This window comes from Notamacropus eugenii, chromosome 3, assembly GCF_028372415.1.
Source record: "Notamacropus eugenii isolate mMacEug1 chromosome 3, mMacEug1.pri_v2, whole genome shotgun sequence".
Taxonomy (NCBI): Eukaryota; Metazoa; Chordata; class Mammalia; order Diprotodontia; family Macropodidae; genus Notamacropus; species Notamacropus eugenii.
The window spans coordinates 329,707,373-329,731,022 of record NC_092874.1 but is presented as its reverse complement, the minus strand read 5'-3'; the positions used below and the strand labels follow the sequence as shown (position 1 = coordinate 329,731,022).

Below are 23,650 nucleotides of genomic sequence, written 5' to 3'. Positions count from 1 at the left end.
AAGGGTGGCACTTCTCCATCCTAGATCTTTCCTTTGGGTGTAACTTTCTGTTCTGTCCCTCTGGAAGCCTTGTTTTCCTTCCAAACCACGTTCCTGAAGACAATGGAGAAGAAAAATGGCCAGCCTGCCATGTCTCATACCAGCTCTGTTTTAAAAATAGCTGACTCATTTTTGCCTATAGTCATAGCTCTCCCAGAAAGAAAGAGGAAAAGAAAAAGACAGGAGGATTCACCAGCCTTGGGCCTTTCCCTCCCAGTGAGTACAGGAAATATGATCCTTCCACACACTCCTAGAAGTGTCAGAATCAGTATGGGTGATCTCATCTCTTCCACTCTACACGCCTGCTTAGATGGTGACTTTTGTGTTCTGTCTCCTATGTGTCACCATTGCTTCCTGGGGCACTATCCATTCCAACATCTTCTCTTGGTTGTCATGTATATCTAGCCCCTGCCTCCCATTTTGCTGCCCCCACCCCCACACCCCACCAAGTTTGCTTGAGATGTTCTTGTTTTGCTAAGTCCCAATTAGGATAAGAATAAGGAAATCACTTTAAACCTAGACTTCTGCAATAATCTCTGGTTATATCTACCTCCCTCAAGTGTCCCTTCAATCCAGACCATCCTCTAATCAGCTGTCAAACTGACCTTCCTAAAGCACAGGTTTGACCATGTCTCCTGCCCACCCTTCTCTTCCAATTCAATACACTCAAGTGGTTAGCTATCACTTCCAGGATCAAATGCCAAACTCTCTGTCATTCAAAGCCTTTTGACATGTGGCCCCCTCCTACCCTTTCCAGCTTCCTTGCTGTTCTTTGCACAAGATTTCCATCCCTTTAACGTAAAATGGAAATAATAATAGCCCTTCCCACAGGATCCAATGAAATCATATTTGTAAAAACAGAACTTAGCACAGTGCCTATCACATAGTAGGTTCTATCCTCTTCCCTGGGCATTTTCACTGGCTATACTCATGCCTGGACTTCTCTCCTCTGCATCTCTGTCTCCTGCCTTCCTGGCTTCCTTCAAACCCCAGCTAAAACCCCATCTTCTACAAGGAGCATTTCCTGATCTCCTCTTAGAGAAAAGCCCTTCTCTCTAAGATTGCCCCCATTTATCCTGTATATAGCTTGTTTGCATGTTTTCTCCCTATTAGACCATGAGCTTCTTGAGAGCAGAGCCTGAATTTTTTTAAATTTATGTTCTATCCCTAGTGCTTAGCACAGTGTTTGGCATATGTTTAATAAATTATTGCTGCCTGCCTGAAATAACTTAGTAGCACCCTTGAAATTTCCCTACATGCAAATAGGAAGACAAAGGTAGTGAGAAAGCCAAGGCTGGACAGATGAATTCCTCATTATTGTGTTAATTGTGTATCAGTGGCTTCAACACAGAAATGGGTAAGTCTAGCTTATGGAAGGCTCTTCAGGATGCTGGTACACATATACTTATACCAAAAAGAGTGGTCCTAATGATTCAGTTCCAAGATTCACTCCAATGTAGAGAAGGCTAAAGTTCCAGAGGTGCCTTATGTCACTCCTTAGACAGCAACACAATGAAGCTAAGGCATGACCAGGAAGGACTCTGCCCCCCCTGATACTCATGCCTAAGGTGAAGAAGCTATATGTCAGTGGTTTAAAAGGAAATGTAGTTGATAATGACCTGGAATTCCCTCCAAAAAACATAAGAAAACCTCTTTGAAGTTCAAAAAGGGGGATTCCATCACAGACAGGACATGTTGAGTTTCAGCCCATCCAGAGACACCATCTATAGACGAAAATATCCACCCTGGTAGTGAGGATAGCAATGGGTCTAGGACATCTCAGGGTGGCCATGGCAGGGGACAAGACAGAATATTTTCTCCAAAAGAATTGGCAATTAACAGCTATGGTGACTAAAGTAGAAAAGCAGTGAGAGGAGCTACCAATGCTTTGGCAACAGCCATAAGCAATAGGTACAGAGGCTTTGATAGCAACAGGCAGCTCTAATCTTTCACAAGCCCATGAAAACCAGGGGTTGCAACAACAGAGGGGCTGCAGTACCAGTAGTAGAATCATAGTCAAGTGATGGCTATGGAGGGGCGGGGGGGCGGGCAGCTGCTTCTAGATACAGGGAAAAAAACTTCCCGGGAGAGAGAGGGACACTATAGGTTCAGATCCTTTTTAAAAACCATGCCCAAAGTTTAGCTCCTCAAAGCTCCTTCCCTTCAGTATCATTCTCCCTTTTGTCTTAGGGGAGAGAGCTCCTTCTCCAGGTTCCCTTTAAAAACCTACCTTTTCTCCATTTCCCTTTTTACAAAAATGCAGTTGGCCCCACATACATATTTTTGTGCTACATTCATTGCTGGACTCCATTTTAAAAAATTATTACTTGAACTATGGTTGCTTTTATATTAGCAGAAGTTTTTTTTATCTGTATTTTTTTTTGGAAGTGGGGATGGATCTTGCTGATTCTCCAACAAAATCTGGGAAGGCTGGAGGTGGTGAGGTTGCTGCAATTACTTGACACTAGACAACTGCTTTTCTAGGAAATTTGCTTGAATCCTGTAACTGCAATTTGGAAGTATTATATTTAAAATAATTTTATTTTTCAGAAGTTCCTGCTTGGCCATAAAAGGGAAAGAAATTAAGCTATTTAATTTACTATCTGGATTGACCATGGCTCTGTCACTCAGTTTGTATATCAGAAAGGGAAACAAGTGGGAATTCCTTGTTGCAGAAGGGTGAACCATGGCCCACTCCTTAGTTTACTTTAAGCATATTTTGACTCATTGCAGTTTTCTTGTTCCTGGCTAAGTGGATTGATGAATTATATAAACTTTTTGCAAAATGGTTGACTGACTGAAAGATTTTACAAAGCAACTGCAGACTGAAGATAGAACTAAAAATATGAGTACAAGCAATCTAGAAAGTAACAGAACTGACCCTTCTAATATGAGCTCCTCTTTTATCATGTAGCCAAATAAAAATAATTATAAAACCAGATCTGACAAAAAGTCATCTAAAAAATATCAAAATTATCAGAATTATTGGAAACAGAGATTGATTGTACATTGAGATATTAGCTAAATATACAAGACTTTGAGCAGCACGTTTTATAAAACTAAGCTTTTTTTTTCTTCAACCCAAAATGCTGCCAACTACCTATAAAGACTCTTATCTGCACCCATGGAAAACTTGGAAACAGAAACGAAGTGTTTCAGTGGGTTTTGAAACCATTTACTAAAAAAATTAATTTATCAAGTATCAAGTAACACCTTCTAATTCCTTTGCAAGAACAACAGGTTGATATCAGCAAAGAGGGTTATTGTCTTGCCAAATTTTAATTGCATAATTGAGGGATAATGAGCATCTTGACTCAGCAAGTACAACATTTCTCCCATTTGGAGTTATGTATCTTTGAGAGGTATTTTTTTTTTTTAAACTATGAGAGCTTCTAAAAGCAAGTATTAAAATAAGCTGAACTTCAACCCAGTCTTTTTTTTTTTCTTCAAATGAGACAATTTCCATCTGGAAAGTGCTGAACTGGAACAAGAATCTAGGTCTCCTAACTCCTAGTCGCAGATGTTTCCCGCTGAACCTCAAATATAAGGAAGTCTTAAGGATAAGAACATGCAGATTCATACCTTTCTGTAGATTGCAAATATAGTTCCAATGGATGCCAAGCAGTCAATGTTGGAGGAGCCATCTAGTGGATCAAAGCAGACCACATATTTACCCTGAATGAGTAGACATAACAACATTCAATTAAGAGCACATTGTACACCCAACACAATTACAAACGCTGCATCACTGATGTCAACATCATAGACTGTTAGGACTGGAAAGGATCACAGAGGTCACTGAGTCTATCCTACCCACAAAAAAATCTCCTCTTCAACATCTCTGGTCATTCAGTTTCTGTTTGTACACTTATAGGGAGATTTTAGAGGAGATTCCTAAGTGGGCAGTAAGTTTCTGAGGAACTGAAATCTGCCTGTTGAACTTCCACCTGTTTTTAATTCCACCAGACAATCTTTCTTCCAAAAAGTGACTTAAATCAAAAGAATTTCATTATCAAGGATGTCTAATTACACAAGGAAGGTGTGGGGTCAATGTATTTCAATCTTGGTACCCAGGGCCTGCCCTACCTATAAGCAGTGTAGGTGGCTGCCTACAAAGGGACAAGGCCCTTCCTGTATCAAAATATCTACCCCTACCAGTCCACTGTTACACCACCCTTCCTCCTCCTACCTTTAGAGTCACTCCTTTGGGTCAGACAAAAAGAGGTGGGAGTGTTATGCCTAAAAGACCATGATTACCATATATGTGTGTAAGCACCTAAGGTCTCTAGTTCTTTCTCATTAGCATGCTATCATAGATTAGAGTGTTTTGAGGCTTTTTTTCCAGATTACTTTACTGTTAACCTGGAAAGGCATAAGAGACTTGGATTTAGGGATGAGTTACTGGGAAGGTGGTTTCCAATAGAAGAATAGAAAATGACAGCAACTGATCTGGTTGCTAGGGGAGTGTGGGGCCTCAGAGTGAAGTAGATCAACCAGAGTAGAATTCCCTAGAGGAAAACTCTGATCAACTGGGAGCCTGAAAAGTGGGGTGGCAGCATTGGGTCAAGGGTAGATGAATAGTCCCTATGCAGGATAGCTGAAATGGGTCTAGGGAAATGTATGTAAAGGGGTAGGGGAGAGTATAGGAAAGGTTGCCAAAGAAAAGCTTAATCTATTTTACAACTATACTTAGAGACCATCCTTCTAACATGGATGTAAGAGTCAAGAGATTAGATCTGGCATGAGAGACCATTAATTCAGAATCCCTTCTTTTACAGAAGAGAAAACTGAGGCCCAAAGAAATTAAATGACTTGCCCAAGGTCACACATAAGTGTGTATTCGTCCTTCATTGCCGAAGAAGACCATGCCATCAGGGAAACAGTGACATGACTTGAACTTGACTTTGTTTTGAGTGAGGGAGGCCTATGCAGGTCACCAGCCTCACTTCTCCTCCAGAGCCATGTGAATCCAGTGACCAGATGTTCATCAGGATGACTGGAGATGACCCAGGATGAGGCAATTGGGGTTAAGTGACTTGCCCAAGGTCACACAGCTAATGAGTGTCAAGTGTCTGAGGTGAGATTTGAACTCAGGGCCTCTTGACTCCTGCACTGGTGCTCTATCCACTGTACCACCTAACTGCCCAACACATAAGTAAGTAGCAAAGAAAGAGCTAGAACCCAGGTCTCTGGTTCTTTGTCCAGTGATCTTCCTAATATGCAACAGAAAAGCACGGCACAGCATGACATAGCACAGGGTGTCAAAACTGGAAGCCCATTCAAAGATCAGAGATTTTTGTCTCTCAGAATCATACAATTACATAATTAGGCAGAACCTTATAGGCTATTCTAGTCCAACCTCCTCATTTTACAGATGGGAAAACAGAAGCCCCCAAAGGGGAAATGACTTGTTTGGGGTCATGGATCTAATTAGCTAGCAGAAAGATAGAGCTAAAACCTAGGTCTCTCCAAACTCAGATCCAGCATTCCTTCTACTACAGGCTTCTTCCATCTGCTCTCATCTTGCTGACAAACGTTGCAGAATCTCAGAGTTGTAGAGTACCCTAGGGGCCACCTAGTCCAACTAGTCCCAGACTTAAGAATCTTTCAACAGGTATCCCCAACCTTTTCTTGGTCTCTGTATCCCCTAGAATTCACATATCCCCATTCGATATGAAAAGAAATGAATTCTAGGGTTCTCCAAGCATATACATAAAAGAAATAAAACAGATTCATCAATTTTTTATAAAGAAAACTTTTGAATGCAGAATAAGATTTTTAATAAACCAAAGTTGCAAATATCTATCAGAACAGTTAAACTAGTGAGACACATAATTCTTTTTCCTTTCAATAGTCTTATTCACAGTCCATCTAGCTCCTACTACTTTCCATATGAGAGTACCCCCCAATTTATCCCGTCTATACCTTGTTTGTACATATTTATTTGTACATCGTCTCCCCTAAAAGACTGTGAGTTCCTTAAGAGCCTTTCTTTAATTCCCAGTACTTATCATGGTGCTTAGCACAAGGCAGGTTTTTAATAAATGTTTGTTAACTTGACACAATTTTTCTTGGTATATTTTTTGCACAGAGATATATATATATCAGATTCAGCCTCAAGTTTGTTTCTTGCTTTGGATTTGATTGATAACATGACTGAGAATTATGATTCATGGACAGAAATTGTTAACATAAATAGAATTAATGTCCTGTGAGTACATTTAGCAAGAATGAGATGTACTTCTCCAAGGCTGTGGCAAGATAAAGTATCCAATCACTTTTCGTTTTCAAGACAATACAACCCAAGGTTGAATTACCTTTTTTATCTATCATGTCACCCTTATGTGTCATACTAGCACCTGCCTCAGAGGGTTGTTGTGAAGATCCAATGAGGTCGTATTTTTAAATCACTTGGCAAAGTTTTCAGCACATAGTTGGAGCATAATAAATGATAATTCCTCCCTTTCCTCCCTTACCAGAATCTCATATGAAGTCTACTAACCTTGGCCCAATTTTTTTTTCATGTAAACGCTTATTTTGCTGTACTCTCCTCTTTTGTGCATTCGAAGTTTATTTTTTTAAAACCCTAGTTTAGGGGTTTACATTTGTCTCTATTATAATTCATCTTCTTAGAGTTAGCCATTGATTGAATATTTAGAGATCCCTTTTTAGCTCAACACTGTCACCCACCCTGTTAACCACTTCCTTCTTTTATGCTAGACCAACCTAGGGTAGAAGGAGAAGAAGTGAATGCTTAACTTGCAATAAAAGGGCCAAAAGCCAGAGGAAGAAAGAGGAAAGAAAAGAATGTAAAATTAATCTATAACCTGGGGAAGTCTGCCTCTGACCACTTTTTGTGATTTCTGCCTTATTTTCTGCCTTACAAAAACAAGCAATTAACTTTGAACTCCATCAGTTTCCTTATTGGATATCCATGTACTGGGATGATGAAAAAAAATGCATCTCCATTTTCAGTGGTCTCTAACTGTAATTTAGCATTTCCTCCAATTATGAATCTAGATGATAAATTATTATTCTGAGAAGAGGACCATAGGATTCACCAGACTGCCAGAAGGGTCTATGACGTAAAAAAGGATAAAGACCCCCCCCCCCCCCACCCGATCACTATAAAGACATCTCAGGCCTCAGGAAACTGCCTCACTGCAGCATGTTTTGTTTGTATGTTTTGAGGGGAAGGGGAAAAAGGTACCTAAATTTCTCCTTTTGTTCCCATATTCCACCTCCTCCCCCATGTTCTTTAACTCAGACTGATATTCCACCCCAAATGCCTGTCCATGACAAGGCCACAAAGGTGTACATATAGTCCTGCTTTACTGGTTCTCTTGTCACTCAGTGACTAATAAGAGTTTCAGTAAATCACCCCCGTGTAATTCCTGGATGAGTCGTCTTCCAGCTATGGTTTATCCGGTTGCCCAACACCATAGACTCATTGGTAAAGAACCAAATAGATGCAGAAAATAACAAACACAGAGACCAGTGCAATATCACCATCTACTGGTAAACTGGAAAATACCATCCCAAACCCAGACAAGGAAAGACTTAGGGGTGCTTGAATATACACACCCTCTTCTCTTTATCTGTAATGATAGCTTCTTTATTTTCTTCCGAGACTAGGACACAGGTACCGTAGGAGGACTGGAGCATGTTAATAACCAGGGAATTGGATAAGACATCTAACTTCTTAACTTCATCACCGGTCACATTGAGAGTTCCCGCAATTCCATACCTAAGGAGATTGAAAACACAGCTGTAATATAGAGATTCAGTGTGTAGTATCATGAAAAAGCATTTGTCTTTGAAATCAAAGGATTAGACTTAGGTTCAAATCCTGCCCCTGATACTTCCTATTTTCGTGGCATCGAATCTTTCTGGACTCTATTAAAAAATTTTTTTAAAAGTTTGAACCCCCTTACAAGGACAGAAAACTGGGGAGAAGAGAAAAGGGAAGAGGGGAGAAAAAGCAGGGATAAAAATCTTTACATGACATTTCTACTGACACAGAGAAACAAAACACAGAAACAAATATGCCCTGTGTGGTATAGGAATGGAGCAGAAAATAGAAAAATAAAAAAGTTACTTTTAAAGAATATATTAAAGTATAAATTTAAGGAACATATAAAATTTAAATAAAAACCATATATATCATATTATGAAAAATCTACATTGCAGTAAATACTTCTCAGTTGCAACTTTTCTCTAATTTCAACACTCCTATAATGCAGAGTATTTAGAATGAACTAATCACAAAACACTTTTTGCTTTTTGTTTCTCACTATAATGTTAAATTTTTAAAATTTTTAGGATTTTGATGCACAGTCTTATCTGAAAATTAAGAGCAAAAACAAATATTTTAAAAAGAAAAACTATCTTTTATGGAACATGTGTATGTGGGTTATTTCATTTCTTGTAATTACAGAAAATTAAAAATTTTGCAACACAAATTCTCAGTTTGAAACTTTATTCATAAAAAACTACATTTAAAAAACAATTCAGTAAAGTTGTAACCACACAGGAGACGATATTGACATACTACAAAAGTAAAGGTTCGTAGAGTCAAAAGTACTCAGAATTGTTCGGGGGGGGGAATTAGATATGTTATGTATATACATGTGCATGTATATATTCATACATGTGCATGCTGTGTAAACATAGTACACATGCACAGGTACTTGTGTATAATGGGAAACTAACCAATGAGAGCCCAGTTCTGAGAGTATTGCAATGGTTTCTACCTGTTGCCAACTTACATGGTGGCTTTGATGAGCCTGCTTCTATGACTATATGATGATGTACATAGTAGAGGTCTGAATATCTAAGATTCTTGTTCTTTCTCCTGGCAACCTTACTTTCAGCTTTTAATTCATCCAGTCCAGCATTTTGCATGATTTACTCTTTTTATTTATTATTTATTATACTTGAATAATTATATAATATATAATTAAATAATATAGCATATTATATTATAATTAATATAATTTATTAAACAAATAAAGTGACACTATAAAATTTTGCTGTACTCCTTTTCCAATCTTAAACTAATAGGTTGTTCCATTTTTAATTTTAACTATTGCTTCTTGGTGTGTTTACAGATTCCTCAAGAGACAAGTAAGATGATCTGGTACTCCTACGTCTTTGAGGACTTGCCACATTTTGTTGTGATCTACACAGTGTAGTCAATGAAGCTGAAGTAGATGTTTTTCTGGAACTCTCTTGGCTTTTCTATGATTCAGCAAATATTGGCAATTTGATCTCTGGTTCTTCTACCTCTTCAAAAACCAGCCTGATCTTCTGGTAGTTCCCTGTTCACATATTACTTGCAGAATCTTAAGCATAACCTCACTGGCATGTGAAAGGAGTGCAATTATTTGGTAATTTATATCTGCTTCTATATTACATCTTTTGCTACCTCTTGTTATGGTTGAAGTATTTGAAGAAAATTGGGTCTCACACTCTTAGAAAAGGGAGAGAGTATTTTAATAGACAAGTAACATCTTAGTATGATCATAAAAGCAGTTTTGACCTTGTAGTCCTCCTGAAAGGATCTGGGGAACACATAGAAGGTCTTCAGAGCACATATTGAGAACTACTGCTCTAGAAAGTCCACTTGATATGCTGGGAATCTTCCTCTAAACCTAGTTCTCTTTCTGTTGAGCAGATCCTAATGGGGTATGTCAGCTGTCTGTATTTTTTATGAAACATTTTAAATATCTCAATTTTTCAAGGATCTATAATTTGTTCCATGTGAGAAATGCCCGTACTAATTCAGATTGAAACCCACACTATAACATAGTCTTCATAAATTTTTATAGTGGAAAAAATTTCTTCCTTTGCTATCTAACTGATGATAATCCTTTCTAAATATAGCTAGACTAGTCTTTAGCAGACCATCACTGCACACCTACTAGAAATCTTTCCAGTGATCAGAGTTTGCAATTTGATAAAAGATTGTGAAAACCCAGGTGACCTCCTCACTGTGGCAAGGCACTAGAATAGGATATCATTGTATATAGACATAGCTATAAACATATATTTACATGTGCTATTTTATTGATGCCTTTTGATAACTATATTTCAATACAACTGGTTTCCTTCTTAATCCTATGTATTTTATTTTATGCAAGTAAAAACATTATTCTGAGAAGCATAGACTTCACCAGACCACCAAAGGAGCCCATGATACAAAAAAGCAAAGACTTCCTGCTTTAAGAGGACATTAAATTTAACATGAGAGTAGCAAAACCATCTTGCCTACTTGTGTCGCCTGAATTTCTCTCCTTTGTGTTTTTAATATTTCCTTGACATATTTTTTCTTTTTTAAAATCATTATCACTACCCACTTATCCAATTTACCATTCAAATTGAAGTCCTCTGCTATCACAAGAAGTGTAGTCAAGCAAACCAAATTCACATATTTGCCTGTATTTGAAAATGTACGTCTCATTTTGTGCCTGAGGTCCATCATCTTTCTGCCAAGAGATAGGGAGTATGGTTAACCATCATCTTCTAAATTTAGAGCAGTGATTGGTCGTTGCATTGACCAGTGTTCTTAAGTCTTGGAAAAATGTTTTCCTTTACAAAATTGGGGCACTCATCTCTCCCCCACCCCCATCCAATCCCTCTTCTTTTCCTAATTTTCCTATTATTATGTAGGGTAGCACTATTCTCTTAGTCACCCAGACTTGCAACCTATGTGTCACCCTCAGCTCTTCATTCTCACCCCATATATAAAATCTCTCGCCAATTCCAATTGTTTCTACCTTTTCCAAGTTGCTCATAGACATCTTCTTACCTCTGACACAGTTGCATCTCTGGTATAAGCCCTCATAACATTTGGACTTTTATACTAGATTTCTAGTTCATCTCTCCACCTCAGGTCTCTTCCCACCCCAGACAATCCTCCACTCAGATGCCAAAGGATCTTGCTAAAGTTCAGTCACTCCCCTACTTGATAAATGCCAGTGGCTAGCTATTATCTTGGGCAGTGAGGTGGCTCAGTGGGTAGAGTACAGGACCTAGAGTTAGGAAGACCTGAGTTCCAATTTGACCTCAGACACCTATTGGCTGTGTGACCCTGGGCAAGTCACTTTATCCTGTTTTCCTCACCTGTAAAATGAATTGGAGAGGGAAATAGCAAATCATTTCGATATCTTTGCCAAGAGAACCCCAAATGGGGTCACAACGAGTTGGATACAACAGAACAACAGTAGTTTCATCTATTATTCTAGGATCAATTACAAAATCATCTGTTAGATTTTTGAAAACCTTTTTCTCTTTCCAGTCTTCTAATGCTTTTCTCCTTACCACATACTTTGCAGTCCTTGCTGCTTCTCACACACGGCACTCCATCTCTCAACTCCGTAATCTTTCACTGGCTGTTCCCCATGCTTGCAATAACTCTCCCTCCTCACCTGCACCTCCTGACTTTCTTCAAGACTTAGCTCAAATCCAGTCTTCTACAAGAGGCCTTTTCCTGTCCCCTTTTCATCCCATCTCCCCGCTCCCACTACTGGTTGCCTTTTGAAATTACTTCCAATTTACCCCACATACCTTGTATGTACTTAATTGTTTATGCTTTCTCCTCCATTAGAACATGAGCTCATTGAGAGCACTGGCTATTTTTTACCTTTCTTTGTATCCTGAAGTACTTAGCACAGTATCTGGCACATAGGACGTGCCTAATAAATACCAGAGGCTGCTAGGTGGTGGCAGTGGATAGAGACCTGGGGCCTGGAGTCAGGAAGACCCAAGTTCAAATCTGACCTCAGACGCTTACTAGCTGTGTGATCTGTGCAAGCCACTTAGTCCTGTTTGCCTCAGTTTCCTCATTTGTAAAATGAACTGGAGAAAGAAATGGCAAATCACTCCAATATCTTTGCCAAGAAAATGCCAGATGGAGTTTCAGAGAGTCAGACACAACTGAACAACCATCACGACACCAGTTACTCTAGGATCAGTTCTAAAATCTGAACAGCAACAGCCAATGAATGCTGCTCGACTTGACTTGGTCCTCTTGATTGCCGCTCAGATCTATAAATAAAAAGCTGACCTGAAGTTACAAGTAATTATTTTAAACCAGAATATACTGATTTGCTATAGGAAGGTAATACTGACACGAAAAGCAGAGGATAGTCTCTTTGAAGCTAGTTTCCATGGGTTATGCCTGCCACCTGCTGGTTGGATAGGATCATAGATTAATTGACCCTAATCAGATTTCCTCAGTTCCATATGAAATCAATGTTTAAAACACTTTAATACTCTCAATCAGAAACTCCAAGCCAAGCCCTTCAAAGCAAATAAGAGGAAGTTTTTTGTCAGGACCCAAAGCACAGTGTCTAATGTGGTACCTTACACAGAGTGGGTCCTCAATAAATATTCATTGAATGATAATGAAATTAAGAGAAATCATCAGCAAGGCAAAAGTTGAAAATGTGAGAAATAACTCATCATTAAGGTTTATGAAGGACTTTTTCCTTATTAAAACTCTATGGTTTGACATTTCAAAGTGTTATTATCCCCATTATGCAGGTACGTGAAATTGAGCCTGAAAAGTGAAATGACTCCCTCAGGGTCAAGTGTTAAAGCCAAAATTACAACACAACTTTCCTGATATCCAGACTGTGACCTGTTTCCATAATGGAAGGCTGTCTTTCAGCAGGATGGTCCTTTGTATATAGGGTGGCACATTTGTATTAATATACAGAAAATTACAATAGAAAACGTAAGATTGTCATTTCTTTTAACCAAACACTGAATTGAAGTCATCCTACGGTTCTATAACTTGCTATACCCTGCTTTTGACATTAAAGCAGAAGGGATGGAAAGAAAGATGAAGGAAGATCTATTGATGATTCTCTTTGAATTCTATTCCACCCTACTCACACATACCCTACACTTTCTGACAAGGCAGTAAAAAATAAAAAGATAAGAAAAGGATGGAGACTGGAGAAGGACATGAGACAAATAATAAATCTGCTTGAGCATGGGTTGAGGGAAGTTAAAAAGAATGACAAAAAGAGGAAATCTTGAAAATTAATTTGAAAATCACTTCATAAACTCCTTTTGCTGAGACTATTAGCCTTTGAAGGTAGTGACAGAGCACCATATTTGTGTAGGATCACATGTAGTTACATTATCCACATAGCCTGTTTTATTCAGTCTGAAAATTCACTTGTGTAAATGCACTTAAAACAATTCCAGCCTGCTACATTTACATTAGAAACAAAATAACAGTCAACAGTTATTGACATATATTTTTTTCCTATTACTTTATTGGAAGATAAGTTCTTATGCAGTATAAGGAAAAGTCCATTTGCATATATGCTTGGTTTTGCGGGGCAGTGACCTGTGATTCATTTGGGGAAGGCAGTGGTTCTCAAACTTTTAGGTCTTGGGACTCCTTTGCATTCTTATGAGACCTTTTGTTTCCATAGATTATATTTATTGATATTTGTTGTTTTAGAAAGTAAGAGGATGTTGTATTATCATAAAAATTATTATGAAAATGAGTTTGACCTCACAGACCCCTTGAAAAGGACAGTGAACCATGATACCAGAGGTCCTGGACCACACTTTGAGAACTACTTGTTTAAGGAATTCCTAGTGGGAAAAAATAACATGACCAACGTAGAGTGACAACTCTTCCACAAGGGAGTCCTAAAGAGTTGCCACCGTGCGACATAGAGCGGTTAATGTACTTGACCTGGATCACACAGCCAGTGTGTGTAATGGGTGAGTTAGACTCAGGTCTTCCTTACTTAGAGGCCACCACTATACCCTGCTGTAAAAGATAAGATGTCCCAAAAGTCTTAGTGCAGTTTTAAGCTTTAATGTATATTAATATTTTTAAATGACTTCTTTATTTGCTAACAACTAATTTTAAGTATTTATATTTTGTTCCTAAAGAAGCATTTCTTTAAAAAAAAAAAATCTCCCTAGGAGATCCTTTATTTTATAGTCTTGTCTGAGTCTAACCCCACCCCAGGCTTCTTTTTCTCCTTAGTACTCACAGATGGGCGAGGCCTGCCTTCCTCACAGCTGAAGAAATGGCCTTGATGGCTGTCAGCATGGAGTTCAGCAGCTGGGTTAGCTCTCCTGTCCCTTTAGCTTGTCGACCCTTCTCCATAACAAATCTGGTGAGGGTGAGCATATCTGTTTCAAAGGGGCTTCTGTCTGCCATTTTGACCAAGAGATCTCAGATGATTCTCGTCTCGGGGCAAGAAATTGTTCTCTCCTTTTAAGAGCTGAGTCCCCCTTGGGTTGACTATATTAATGCTAAGGAGAAACATGTACTGGCCGTGCCAGTGTTCTTAAGAGAAACCATGTGATGTAAATGCCTTGGAATAGCCCTCAGGGAAATGCCTTTTGGAATCTCTCATCTTGGATGTCTTCCAAGCCACACAAGCAGGTTTAGGAAATGTACTACTATCCAGTCTCTATCTCTGTCCCTGTCCCTCTCTTTCCTCCTCACCTCCCACCCAACCCCATCAAGAAGGGGAGAGTTTCTCTTTCAGCGTTCTGCTTCAGCTGATACAGTCAATGTATAATATGGATATTAAGTATGGGACAGTCTTTATTCTTCTCCATAGAGAATGTATAACATTCAAAGGATTCAAAGGAGCGTGTGAACAAATACAGAAGCATAAAGCCTGCAAATAACCTATCAACTCCCTCCATAAGGAAACTGAACTTGGCATTTTTGTTGTCATTACCAGTACTAACCACATAAACACCTAAGCGGTACAGTTAGATAGAATGTTGGACTTGGAGTCAGGACAGACCTGAGTTTGTATCTTGTCTCAGATATTTATTTTTTGTGTGACGCTGTGTAAGTCTTAAGCCTCTCTTAGCCTCAGTTTTCTCATCTGTAAAATGGGGATAACATTAGCACTTGCCTTGAAGTGTTGTTCTTAGGAACAACTGACATAAAGTGCTTTATGAACTTTAAAGTGCTATATAATTGCTAACTTTATTATAATGACAATAATAATAATTATTATTATTAGTCTCCCCAAGAATTTTAATACCACCCTACTGTCTAGATCAGGGCTTCTTAAATTTTTTCCACTCGAAACCCCTCTTTGCATTTTGGCAGCATTTGGGCATTGCATGCCCTAAGAACATGCACAGTTCAAAGTGTGCATGCTATGCATTCAGAACCAAGGCTGCAGATGTAACACGGGCAAGTGCTGCTGGAAATACTTCGAATTCATTACACATTGGATTTCTAATTAATTTTTGGTTGTTGCACGTTCAGAAACTTTTTACTGTTGCCAAATTTTTCAGGACTCCACGACCTACAGGTTAAGAAGCTCCAGCTAGATTTATCCAAGATGGTAACCATATTTTGGAGTTTGATAAACAAATAGATGCCCCCATTCCCTTAGACTGGCACCCCAACATCCAAGTAGCTCGCAGGCTTTGTTTCCCAACCGGGATACTGCCCTGGAACCATGTGGATTGTTCGTTTCTTTCTTTAAGGAGCATTTTGCATCAGGAAATCTCTCTCTGAAGTACAATATTTAAACTCTCAAACTCAGAAACTATTGGAACTTGGAATTACTCATGAAGCAACTACCCAAACTGATAGAGCCCAGAAAACCTCTATTCTCTGACTAGACCAGGGGTTGGAAACCTGCAGCATTTAACCCACATGTAACCTTCTAGGTCCTTAAGTGTAGCTTTTTGACTAAATCCAAATTGTTTTGCAAAATTTGGATTCAGCCAAAAGGCCACACTTAAGGATTTAGAAGGCCGCATGTGGACTGAAGACCACAGGAAGCCCACCTCTGGGCTAAGCAGTTAATTCCAGGGTGACATTGCCTAGGGAATTCAAAATTCCTCTTTCTTCTTACATAGACTATCAAGGTTCAGGCACCTCGATCTTAGAAAGCCCCTCTCAGACTAAGTGTAAGGACATTGCCATGTTCTTTTGCTAAACAGAATAAGAGCAAGACATTCTTCCACCCCCCTCTCAATCCCCACCGCACCCCCCACTACATATGGAAAAAAGTACAAGAGGAAAGATAAAGAGGGAGTTTTGAAACATGAAAAAAATTACTACTTTACTTTCATAAGACCACAAGAAAGTGTAATTCTGTCAGACAATAATCAGGAGTTGCCTGCGTACTGTCATTTGCCTTCGGACAGTGTCTGAATAAGGTTAATTCAACTCCTAGATTTGATCAGGCACTCCCAAATCCCTCCCCCTTACACTAAAAATTCATTTTTATTGCTGTCTTTTGTTTTTACGTCACTGTCATTCCCTTCCCCCTACTCAATGAATCTTTGTTTCTAATAGTCAAAAAAGTTAAACAAAATCGCTTGATACAGTAGCTAGATCTGTCAGCATATATAACATTCCATAGCTGCTAGGCACCCCTCCCCATCTCTTAACTAAAAGAGCCCATCTCTTTTGATGAGGCTGTTCTCCTTAAGTCATCCCACTTTATGTCCCTGAACAGTGAACATTCAGTAAAACCAAAATTAGAGTGAGAGATGACTAGGGCTGTCCTCTAGAATGGGAAGTTTAGAGGGTACCTGCTAAAGAGGCACAGTCTACCTGAGAAAAGGAGGGGTATTTCAGGTATGGACAGTCAGAGGAGGGCCATGACCCTTCAGTCCCCAGGGACTGCCTGACCCTCTGGGGATAACTCTGCCTCCCATATCACATAGCTTTGCCCACCTCCCCAGGCATCTCAAACTTTCCTGCCTACTGTAGCCCAGTGAGGAGAGGAGAACAAGATTGAAATTATAGAGGGAGGGATGCCCCATGAGCAACAGGGATGCCCTTCAAGGGTTGCCTTGCAGGACATTTTCTCTAGAGACAAGAGCATCCTGGGGACCAGTGGGGTCTGAGAAATGATGATCCTGTGACCCTCCAGGAAGTGAATGTCTCTATTTCAATCATTAGGCTTTATCTTTGGGTTGGTTTTGTGTGTGCATGTGTGTATGTGTGTGTCTGTGTGTGTGTATGTGTGTGTCTGTGTGTGTGTATGTCTGTGTCTGTGTGTGTGTCTGTGTATGTGAAATTATGGGCACCTATGTTTCCCTTCCAGGCTCCCTCCAGATTGCATCTTATTTCCAACAGCCTATAAATGTGTTTTCAGATATACCTACTACTGAAAATAATTATCCCCATTTTAAAAAGGAAAGGTTGACAAATAAGAGTGTTTGGATTGGTTGGCTGGTGGTTGCTGTCCTTTGTTCTCAAAGAAGACCAAAATGACATCACTATGCTGAAGTTTCAATGCATCTGACTGTAGCTGATCAGACCAATACAAGCTCGGAATGCACTACCACAAATAGCATGTGTGAACATTTGGGGTGGATACTCTACATATCTTGCTATTTTTGCTATTTTGAGCTATTTCAATTCTGCTTTGCTCATAGAGCACAGCACCTTCTCTGATATGGGCATGTCACACTCAACGGTTCTGTGCCAGTGTCTCTTATGTCACACAATTAATTCCAAAATTCTTAAGAGAGACCTTGAGAGTGTCCCTATACCACTTCTTCTGAACACGATGTGAATGCTTAGCCTGTGTGAGCTCTCCATAAAATGGTCTTTTTAGCAAGCATATGGTTTGCATTCGAACAACATGGTCAGCCCATTGGAGTTGCTCTCTCTGAAACACAGTTTGAATACTTGGCAAGCTAGTTTAGAGAAAGGACCTCAGTGTCTGCTAGCTTATCCAGTCAGGTGATCTTCAGAATCTTCCTAAGACAATTTAAATGGAAGCGATTTGGTTACCCGGCATGGCACTGGTAGACTGTCCAGGTTCCACAGGTATACAACAATGAAGTTAGCACAATGGCTCTGTAGACCTTCAGTTTGGTAGTCAGTCTAATACCTCTTCTCTCCCACACTTTCCTTTGGAGCCTCCCAAACTCTGAGCTAGCTCTGGCAATGTATGCATCAACTTCATTATCAATGTGCTCATCCCTGGAAAGTACAATACTAAAGTAAGTGAACTTATCCACAGCATTCAAAACTTCTCCATGTGCTGTAAATGATGGTCCCATGTATGGATGGTGTGGTGGTGGCGGATGAAGTCCCTGTGTTTTCTTGGTGTCTAGAACAGTAGCAGTGGTAGTAGCGATGATGGAATTAAACACAAGAAGTCACTGGGTGGCTTTTTTTTTTCACTGATAGCTTTCTGTATTTATTTGTAAATGTTGAAAAAATTTACTATGTTATTCCATCCCAAGTACATATTTACAATTGTTTGAAAATATTGTGTGAAAATACTTTTCATATTTTTCTTCCAACTTCTATGAGTTCTATTTAAACTAGATAAATGCATCAACCTCACTTGTTGATAAATAGTAAGAAAAAATATAAACTGAAAGTCCTATGCTACACCACTCACTAGCATTGTCGAGAAATACATTAGGGTGCCTTAGCTTTAGTTCACATGGTGAGTATGGGGTTTATTACTCCATATGAAATCAAAGGTAAGGACCCCTAGGGTCCTAACTGATAATCAAGTCTATTGATATGATCTCTTCAAGGGCCATAAAATGGATTTAGAAGCACTACAAAAACCGTTCGTGGGCAACGTGTCTACCCTCCTGGATCCAAATGCTTGGTAAAGAGAGACTAGTGTTTGTTTCTTCTTCACAAGGAACTAGCTTATGCTCAATTTCTCTCGCTCCCTGAGGTATGAAGTTGATGCCATTGTCTCCAAATTACCTTAAGCCTTTATTTCTCTTCTAATGTGTTTGTAACCAGTACAGGTCCATGGTCTGGATTCTCAGGAGTATCTGTGAGGAGAGGACAGCTCCTCCTAATATGCTATGGTCCATGGGCCTATGCCCAGTGTTCCTCAAAGGGGATGATTCTGGAATTTGGAAATCGACTGGGATAAACTCGTAATCTGGATTTTGAAGGTCACTGGAAAGCAATTCCTCATAGTTCTGGGTACTGAATGTGGGGCCTTCTGGCCATATCTTTTTGAGACTTCATAGGACACTCCATGACTAGGAGGACCTCTAGAGCAATTTTGCTGAAAAAAAAGACATTGAACTCTCCAAGGACAGAGGTGGAAATCTATTCTTGGTAGCTTTTCCACTTGACCCTTTTATCAGATTCCAAAGATTATAGAATCCAAAGATTTTCACTCACTATATTTTCAAATTGAGGAGACACTCAATAAGTTATGGGCTTGGAGTCAAAGGATTGGAAGGGGCCATTCCTCAAGAAGAAGTCTTCCATTTGACCCAGCAATATCGCTACTAGGACTATATCCCCAAGAGATCATAAAAATGGGAAAGGGTCCCACATGTACAAAAATATTTATAGCAGCACTCTATGTAGTTGCCAAAAACTGGAAGTCAAGGGGATGTCCATCAATTGGGGAATGGCTGAATAAATTATGGTATATGAATGTAATGGAGTACTATTGTGCCATAAGAAATGATGAACAAGAAGACTTCAGAGAGGCCTGGAAGGACTTATATGACCCGATGCTGAGTGAAAGGAGCAGAACCAGGAGAACTTTGTGCACAGCAACAACCACAGTGTGCGAGAGTTTTTTCTGGTAGACTTGGAATTTCGTAATAACACAAGAACTTCTTAAAAAAAAAAAATCCCAATGGTGGTTCTCTAAGGCAAAATGCCTTCCACACTCAGAGAAAGAAATATGGAAGTCATTCACAGAATGTAGCAGATCATGTGTGTGTATGTCTATGTTTTTGTGTATCATGTTTTGATTTGTTATATGATTTCTTCCATTTATTTTGGTCCGACTACATAGCATGACTATGATGAAAATGTACTCAATAGGAGGGTGTATGTAGAACCTATACAGAATTGTGTGTAGTCGTGGGGAGGGAGGGGGGTAGTGCGGGGTAGGTGTGGGGGGGATAAAATCTCAATTGTATGGCAGTGATTGTTAAACATTTAAAAAATAATAATAATAAAAAAAAAAAAGAAGAAGTCTTCCAAGGGATACAGCAGGCCATGGCCTTACATGATGATTCTCCAGTCCCCCCAGAAATCCCTGGCAGAATAACAGCTATGTTTTCTAGGACTAGTATTTGCATTTCTTCCAAGGAGATAGCAATGGGTGAAGAGGGAAATATAACTTGTAGCCATTCTCTGGCTGGCCAAGAAATCTGGACCATCTTTTCATGATAATTTCTGTCTGTTACTCAGATCACAAAAGTTCAAGGTGCTGTGTTTTTTTTTTTCAGGGAAGCATAATGTGGCAGGGGCAGGGCAGGTAGGTGGTACAGTGGATAGAGCACTCACTAGTCTTAGAATCTTTATGGGTTCAAATCTGGCCTCAAACATTTAATAGCTGTGTAATCCTGGACAAGTCATCTTACCCTGTTTGCCTCAATTTCCTTATCTAGAAAATGAGCTAGACAAGGAAGTAGCAAACTGTTCTAGAATCTTTGCCAAGAAAACAGACATGACTGAAACAACTGAACAGCAAATGTGTGTAATGGGTAGAGTGTTTTATGTTTCCTATATTTGTTCATACGTGCTTTTGTATCCTTTGCCTCTTATGCAAGTTCTATAAAGACATGACATATCCCATACACATATTTTATATTCAGTCCCTTAGAGGAAAAGGAATTTATTACTCATATTTAAGGACAAGGTCCACATCTAGTTTTAGAGACTTCTTAGGTACTCCTGCCTTTTTAATATGAAATGAACTACTTAAAGCCTCTTTTCCTTATCAAGATATAGAATATTCATTCACATTGGTAGATCATTTTCTCTGTGCTTGGTGCCTAACACCCTCAATTTTTCTGAAGTGTAAAAGGAGCAGCTAGGTGACACAGTAGATAGAGTGCCAGGCCTGGAGTCGGGAAGACTCCTCTTCCTGAGTTCAAATCTGGCCTCAGATACTTACTAGTTGCATGACCCTGGGTAAGTCACTTAGTCCTGTTTGCCTCAGTTTCCTCATCTGTAAAATGAGTGGGGAAGGAAATGGCAAACCACTCCAGTGTCTCTGTCAAGAAAACCCCAAATGGGGTCATGAATAGTTGGACAGGACTGTACAACAATCACAAAAGGGATATATACTTACATAAATTTTTTGTGCACATAGGTTCTTTCCCTTTTTAACTTTATGGGTACATACCTAGTAATGGTATCACTAGGTCAAAAGCTGTATATAGTTTTGTGACTTTGGGGGTATAGTTTCAAAATGTTTTACCGAATGACAGCTCCAGTGAATTATATACCAGTATTAGTGCACCTTTCCTCCTATATCTCCTCCAACAACTGAATGCAGAGATCTTTTTCAATAAGTTTAACTGAAAGGAAGAGATAGGAGGATCCCATGTAATGACAGTAGGATCTATTAAGGATTTTTCTTTAAGGATAGGGGACACCTGGGTGTTTTTTATCTGTCTAATCCCAATAGCTACCCTCCTTTGTCTGTCTTCCTTTTCATGACTAAACTCCTTGAGAAGGCCATCTACAATTGTTTCTCAGTCTTTTTTTAACTCTTTGCTATCTGGTTTCTGACCTCATCCTTCAACTGAAATCACTCTCTCCAAAATTAGTAATGGTCTATTCATTGCCAAATCTAATGACCTTTTCTCAGTCCTCCTCCTTTTTCACCTCTCCATAGATTTTGACATAGTAAAGGGCACCATCATCTTCCCTGTCACCAAGGTTCATAATGTACATGCCATCCTTGACTCCTCATTCTCTCACACCACCACCACCCCTATATCTAATCAGTTGCCAAGTCCTATAGGTTCAACATTTGGAACCTCTCTAGTATATGACCTCTTCTCTCCTCTGATACTATCAACACCTTGGCAGCAACGACCCTTATTACTTCATGCATAGACTATTGCAATAGCCTACGATTTGGTCTCCCTGCCTTGTCTCTTCCCACTCCAGTCCATTCTCTACTCAGCTGTCAAAATGATAATTTTAAAAATACAGGTCTGACTATATCATCCATATGTCATTCACTAAGTCCCAGTAATTCTCTGTCACCTCTAGGATTAAGTACAAAATCGTCTCTTTGTTTTCTAATGCCCTAAATAGCCCAGTCCCTTTCTTCCTTTCCAGTCTTCTTATTCCATAATCCCTAGGGGCAGCTAGGTGGTGCAGTGGATAGAGCACAAGTGCAGGAGTCAGGAGGACCTGAGTTCAAATCTCACCTCAGACACTTGACACTCACTAGCTGTATGACCTTGGGCAAGTCACTTAACCTCAGTTACCTCATCCTGGGTTATCTGCAGTCATCCTGATGAATATCTGGTCACTGGATTCAGATGGCTCTGGAGAAGAAGTGAGGCTGATGACCTGCACAGCCCTCCCTCACTCAAAACAAAGTCAAGGCCAAATCATGTCATCATTTCTCTGATGGCATGGTCTTCTTTGGCAATGAAGGACACACACACACACACACACACACACACACACACACACACACACACACACACACACACACACACACCAATCCCTACCCGGCACTCTTAGATCTGGTGATCTAGTTGTTCCCTGAACAAAACATTCAATCTCCCAACTCTGAGCATTTTTACTGGCTGTTCTCTATGCCAGGAGTTCTCTCCCTCCTGATCCGTCACCTGGCTCTCCTGGTTTTCTTCAAGTGTCAGCTAAAATTACACTTTCTACAAGAAACTTTTGCTGATCCTCCTTAATGCTAATTCATTCTGGTTGTGATTACTGTCTGTTTATCCTGTATGTAGCTTGTCTGTGCATGGTTGTTTTCATAATGTCTCTCCCGTTACACTTTGAGCACTTTGAGAGCAGGGATAGGTTTTCTGTTTTAGGAGGAGTGTTTGCCTTTTTTTTTTTAATTTTGGATTCTCAGTGCTTATTACAGTGCCTGGATCATAAATAGGCTCTTCATAAATGTTTCTCAACTTGAATTGGTTTGGCTTGACTTGACTTTATGTGTAGCAGGGGAGCAATAGATAGAGAGAGACTGAAATTAGAGAGTTAGGATGACAGTAGGGGTATTCTTGTGGATAATACCAGAGGGAAAGGGGGTTAGGGTCCATGTACAGAGGATGCATCTGGTAAGGAGAAAGGCCACTTTTTCATCAGTGACTGGGGTAAAGGAGGAGAAAGTGGAGGATAATGTCAGAGAATATGTGAGATGAAGAGAAGGAAGCAAATGTGAATGACTGATCGATTTTTTTCAGGGATGTATGAAAAGAGACCCTCAGCTGAAAAGGTAGGGCTAGGAGTGCCACCAGAAGCTTGAGAGGAAGAGAGACGATTTAAAACAGCTGCCATAGCGAATGAGATATAAAATTGATGAGTGAGGAGACAACCTGCCTTACTTCAGTGAGAGGCCCGATTGAGATTGATGTAAAAACAAAAGGTATCAATAAAACATGTGTGTGAGCATATGTGTGTGTGTGTGTGCTTAAAACCAGGGTGTAATAAAACGAAAAAAAGGACATTTGACTGGGAATGAGTAGCCTCCTCCTGACCAGGTGACTAATTTGCTGTGTGACGGGCTTCTCATTTTCTTCTTTTTGTAAAATGAAAGTGCTGGCCTACCTTTTTTTCTCTAGGATCTTTTTCTGATCTAATATTCTATGATTTTGGGGAGAGGTAGTGATGATATCAGATATTCAATGA

General features: G+C 39.6%; 1 protein-coding gene and 1 pseudogene across 2 annotated transcripts in view; both read right to left on the bottom strand.

The window, feature by feature from the left end:
- Positions 1 to 14,348, bottom strand: part of LOC140496761 (fructose-1,6-bisphosphatase isozyme 2) — a 48,772-nt gene extending 34,424 nt beyond the window's left edge. The window contains exons 1-4 of one of the 2 annotated variants that reach the window (XM_072596931.1): positions 14,067 to 14,345; positions 10,411 to 10,526; positions 7,624 to 7,786; positions 3,622 to 3,714 (exon numbers count right to left, since the gene is read on the bottom strand). In XM_072596931.1, the coding sequence (XP_072453032.1) occupies positions 3,622 to 3,714; positions 7,624 to 7,704 (174 nt within the window). In that variant the 5' untranslated portion in view covers positions 7,705 to 7,786; positions 10,411 to 10,526; positions 14,067 to 14,345. Of the gene's footprint in view, positions 1 to 3,621; positions 3,715 to 7,623; positions 7,787 to 10,410; positions 10,527 to 14,066 lie in introns of both variants that reach the window. The other variant, XM_072596930.1, reaches the window with a different exon arrangement.
- Positions 14,349 to 18,548: 4,200 nt separating this feature from the next.
- On the bottom strand, positions 18,549 to 20,022 carry LOC140532143 (RAD9, HUS1, RAD1-interacting nuclear orphan protein 1-like; annotated as a pseudogene).
- Between the last annotated feature and the right edge of the window lie 3,628 nt (positions 20,023 to 23,650).